We start from the raw sequence: 5,536 nt of genomic DNA on the forward strand, positions 1-5,536 counted from the left end.
GCATAAATCTAAAATTTTGTAAGGTTTATATTTAAAACAAAACAAAAAAATCTGATTAGAAAAATTAACTTTATTCAATGTATTTTCTCTTAAAATAAGTCTTATCATCTAAAGCAGTTTTGCTTTTTGAATAACTTCTTGTTTAGATATTTTTACTGAAACATAAGGACAAAAATGTAAGAAAAATGACAAATCAATGTTTATCTCAGTTGTTTTTTGAGAGAGCAATGAGATTAAATTAAGAGCAAATGGAAATGTTTGCTGAAGCCTACTGCTTCTCAGATGTTTTTCCTCTAATTTCATAATTAGAAAATGCAACATTATTAAAGTAAAACAATAAATACTAATAATTTATCTAATAATAATAGAATATAATTTAATACACTTTTTGAATGTACAGTTGTGAATAAACATAATGATTGTATTTGTTGTATACTCAACTTAATTTACACTTATTTTATTTATTTATATATTGTTATTTATTTACATTTTTGCTTGTCGAGTAGACCATTGCTTCTGTCATGTAAAGAACTGTGCAGCTTTCCATTAATCATGCATGTCATTCTGTGTGCGAATTTTCATGACTTGAAAACAAGATGAGTAATATTTGTGCAGCATTACTATTACTAGTGCTAATGAATGATTGAAAAAGTGAAAAAGTGACATGATGTGTGGCCAAGTCTGGTGTCCCATACTCAGAATTTGTGCTCTGCATTTATCCCATCCAAGTGCACACACACAGCAGTGAGTAGTGAACACACACACACCGTGAACACACAACCGGAGCAGTGCGTGTTCACTCAGTAACCACAAATTATTCAAAATAAATGCAAAGACCTAGTTTTTATGTTTCTACACTGAAACAAAAATGCAACAAAAATTTTGTCTTGATTTCCAGTACAAATATCTAAACAATCTTAAGTCAAGATACATTTACATAAGAAGCAAAATGATATAAATATTTCAGAAAACAAGACTTAACATCTTATCACATTTACAACATTTACTTGAGCAGAAAAATTCACATAAGATAAGTCTTTTTTTCTGAAAACTGCATCAAAATTAAGTGAGTTTGAGCTTAAAATACGAAGAAAAAAAATATCTGCCAGCGGGATAGGAAAACAAACTTAATTCAAAGGGAAATCAAGTTCATTTTGGCTGGGGTTTTTTTCTTGTCTTCTGAAAGATGTATCAAAATAAAATTTTGCTTCTCAAGTAAATCTTAGTATCTTGATTTAATAATGTTAGATATTTGTTCTACAAGACAAAAAAATAAATAAGAAAATTGTTTTTGCAGTGTCATGTAGGATTTACTTTGAAACCATTTTCACTCAGAAATTGCTAGTAAATTTCACAAATAATTACATATAACTTATGGGAAGTAACACACTGAATTAAACTCAAAATATTTGAAGTAGAAGCGATGAAATTTTATGGAAGCTTGTTTCCGTCTTTAAAAAAAAAAAAGATAATTGTGACTATTTGTCTCACAGTTCTGACTTTTTTCCTCACAATTCTGAGAGAAAAAAAAGGTCAGTATTGCAAGGGAAAAAATTCAGAATTGCAAGATAATAATTCACAATTGCAAGCAAAAAAGTCAGAACTGTTAGATAAAAGGTTGTTGCAGTTACCTTGCAGAAAAAAAACTTCCATAGTATTTTCTTCTAAAACATACTCCAATAAACTTAGCTTGATGAATAATTTTTTGCATTGCATATCTAATTCTTTCTCTTTCTGTTTTTCTCCAGGGTTTCTGTTTCTCCCCGGTGGGCTCATGCTCCTGATCTAGGGTGGGGGGGGCATCGCCCCGTTCTGCCATGAAAGGCTACACCCCCCAGCGCACCCGCCCCCTGTCCGACTGCGAGCCGCCCCGTTCTCCCAGTCGCCAGGACCCTCTGTACCCCCCGTCTGCCTCCTCCACCCTGTCTCATGCCCCGTTTCTCCTCCCAGCAGCCATGGAGCATTACGGAACCCTGGACCCTCACCACTTCTCCCCGTCGCCCGACTGCCTGATGCCCCTCAACAACCAGCTGTCCTCCAGCAGCACCTTCCCCCGGATCCACTACAACTCGCACTTCGATCAGGGCGACTTCGGTCACACAGCCGACAGCATCGGGGAAATCAGCTCCGGGACGCTGGGGACATCTATGTCCATGGGAATGGGTCTCGGAGTGGGACGGACCGCCATGATCACCAGCGGATCCGCAACTATATCGGGTAAGAACTGTAGGGCTGTCTTGAGAAACTTTTATAAAAAGTTAGCTATATGCAGCTAAACATCATAAAAATAAATGCAAAATTGCATAAATAAATAAGACGTCTTACTTTTAAGCATGAATTTAATGAGGTTTATGTTTAAAACAAACAACAACAAAAAAAACTTTGTTTGGGGTTGGTAAGATGTTTTAATGTTTTTGAAAGAAGTCTCTTCTGTTTATATGATAAAAAAAACTGGTAAAAACAGTAATATTGTGAAATATTATTACAATTTAAAATAATTGTTTTCTATGTGAATATATAGTAAACTGTAATTTATTTCTGTGATGCGCAGCTGTATTTTCAGCATCATTACTCCAGTCTTCAGTGTCACATGATCTTCAGAAATCATTCTAATATGCTGATTTGCTGCTCAAGAAACATTTCTGATTATTATCAATATTGAACACAGTTGTGCTGCACAATATTTTTGTGGAAACAGTGATACATTTTATTATTTTATTTATTTATCACAGATAAATAGAAAGTTCAAAAGAACTGCATTTATTTGAAATAGAAATCATTTGTAACATCAATATATTTACTGTAACTTTTGATCAATTTAATGCATCCTTGCTGAATAAAACAATTAATTTCTTTTTTTTTTCATGGAACACATAAGATGATTATATAATGTCTATGCTGCTCTGGAGGCTGTTGAACCATAAAAGTATTATAACAGTCCTCCATATGACTCATGCACATATACAAATCATATAAAATTGACTAAAATTTAAGTTCATTGTCCAATATAATTTATAACATTCAAACTTGGCACCTTGTAATATTTTTTACTTGATTTATCAGTGACATCAAACCTGGCGTGCCACATCTTCTTCATATGTTGGTTCTGGTGTACTGGTATGGCAGTTGTTGTTGTCTCCTGTCTTTTAATAAACTCTTTTTTTCTGAAACTTACCTGTAGAAATTAAGTGTTTGCTTGTTTTAGTCACTTTTTGTGTTTTTTTTAAGTATGTCTAAAAGTCCTAATGTGACTAATTAAATATGACAAAAATTAAAAGCGTTAATATATTTTAAGTGAATTAACCCATAACTAAAAAGTTAAAATTAGTGCTGATCACAATTTTCAAGGTGCAGTTAGTGGTGAAGCAAACAGAGCAATGGATGCAAGGCCTGTAAACCTCAGAGATGTGTGAGAAATAAAAGACAAAGGAGTCAGCTGACCTTCAGAATGTATATCTTGTTATTAAATGTTTCTTAAAATACAACATAAATCATTTGCATTTTCTTTGAAATAATAATGACAGAATACAGTTTTGTATTTGCATAACATTTTACTGCTAAATTCATTTTCAAAAGCTAATTAGCACCTGGTTAAGTTGACTAAAATTTCTGTGAATAGGATGCAGGGTTTTCACACTGAATTATCACATGTTGCTTTATGAATTTTGAGTTTATCCTGATTTACCTTCCTGTACTTTTGGCATTTAGGGGCAGGGAAGATGAACCGGTTGCCACCCAACCTCCTGGACCAGTTCGAGAAACAGTTGCCAGGGCAACAGGATGGCTTCAGCACGTTACAGTTCCATCGCAGCACCGCGGTGACGACGACCAAACAGCAGCAACAGCAGCGCACGGACAGTCCGGGAAAAATACGCTACTTAGTTCATTCCGTCCAGAAACTGTTCGCTAAATCCCAGTCGCTGGAAAACTCCGCCATTAAGGGAAACATGAACGGCCGCAACAGCAGATCGTCGAGCAGCGATGACAAACACCATCGGAGCAAAAGCAAAGACCGGGCAAAGAGCGAAGGAACGGCCAAACGGAGGCCTCGATCCAATATGTCTGGATACTGGAGTTCTGATGATTTGGACAGTGATATAAGTAACTATAGGAACCCAAAGGCCATGATGACTTTGGGTCGGCAAGGGGTGGGATCCGGACCGGGGCCGGGTGGACAGGTGGCATCCAGGTACTTCATGCAGGGCTACAGCACCATGAGCGAGCACATGCTGAAATCCTCAAAGAGTAACAGTGACCTGAAGCACCAGGGGCTCCCTGCACTCCCGGGACCTGGTGGCGGCAGTGGAGGTGGTGGGGGGGTCGGAGGAGGCCGAGAGCCGATGTTTGACGGGAACTTTGGTAAAGGGGGACCCTGGTCCACGCTTACGTTAGGACCCACCAGACAGGTGTGCCAGAAGGGCTCGGCCACACTGGATCGCACCCTGCTGAAGTCCAAATCTGTCCAGCAGGATATGGGCTGCCACTTCCTGCAGGTGCACGGGAGGGTGAGTGCATGGATAACACACGGTTATTGTGTATTGTATTACTGTGGTGGAAGCAAACCTCAGTAGGCAAGGGGGTGATAGAGTGTCTTTAGATCAGGTGTGTTCAGCCTAAGGTATACTGCAGTTTTAAAGCAAACACTTAAGGCCCTCATATACTCACAGCAAAGTTATTTTTCGTTCTTAGCTCATGAGTAAACATAAGTTCACTCATAAGCACCCACAGCTTTAGATAAATATGTAAAAGTGTGCTGCACTCTTTCCTCTCAATAACAAAATAAACACAACAGAAATGACAGCGGTGAGAAAACAGCAGTTAAGAAAGCATCTGATCATAGCAGTGTGGATATGTTTGCACCAGCTCTGCAATTCAGTACTCCAGTCAAGTCACATTATGCTTATTTATATAATGGCCCTGTTGAATGCTTGAATCTGATTGGCTGACGAACGTTCTAAGGTGTGCAATTATTTTCAGGGAAACGCACGGTTAAAGTAGTTCCAGGCAGGTCTTGACCGCATTACATGTCCATATCACTTCGCCAAATGATTTCCGTTATTTCAAAAGTCCTTACAGCCTAAAATGGTAAAATCCATAATGACACTGACCAAGCAAATAAATATAGCAAACAATGCAATAAAAACGACACATTTCTTCCATGTTTTTGCCACCAAACTACGTTTTATTATGTACAGAAAGCACATACTCTATTTCTCCTGCTCTCTGTCCCTTACAAACGCACTCACAGTACAGACACACACTCGCACACACGGATACACACGCACAGAAACATGTTAGCACTACTGTGACGATTTTATCAGTAAAATTATTTAGCAACTTAAAAGCTACAGAATATTTTTCACAAGGTTGTATCGTTGCGAAGTGCTGGTTGAGTAAAAATAAAAAATATACAGCACTCCTAATTTGTTGCAATTTGTAATTCTGTAGCATTATGTGCGTGTGTGTGTGTGTGTGTGTGTGTGTGTGTGTGTGTGCATGTTTATGTGGTTTATGAGGACACAAATTTGTATAATGA

General features: G+C 37.5%; 1 protein-coding gene across 1 annotated transcript in view; it reads left to right on the plus strand.

Annotated features, from left to right (window-relative positions):
• The window catches only part of dlgap4b (discs, large (Drosophila) homolog-associated protein 4b), a 106,207-nt gene that overhangs the window by 71,894 nt on the left and 28,777 nt on the right, over positions 1 to 5,536 (plus strand). The window contains exons 3-4 of the mRNA XM_016489245.1: positions 1,749 to 2,217; positions 3,709 to 4,505. Coding sequence (XP_016344731.1) covers positions 1,818 to 2,217; positions 3,709 to 4,505 — 1,197 coding nt within the window. The 5' untranslated portion in view covers positions 1,749 to 1,817. The remainder of the gene's footprint in view (positions 1 to 1,748; positions 2,218 to 3,708; positions 4,506 to 5,536) is intronic.

This window comes from Sinocyclocheilus anshuiensis, unplaced genomic scaffold (genome assembly GCF_001515605.1).
Source record: "Sinocyclocheilus anshuiensis isolate Anshui unplaced genomic scaffold, SAMN03320099.WGS_v1.1 scaffold1753, whole genome shotgun sequence".
Classification (NCBI taxonomy): Eukaryota; Metazoa; Chordata; class Actinopteri; order Cypriniformes; family Cyprinidae; genus Sinocyclocheilus; species Sinocyclocheilus anshuiensis.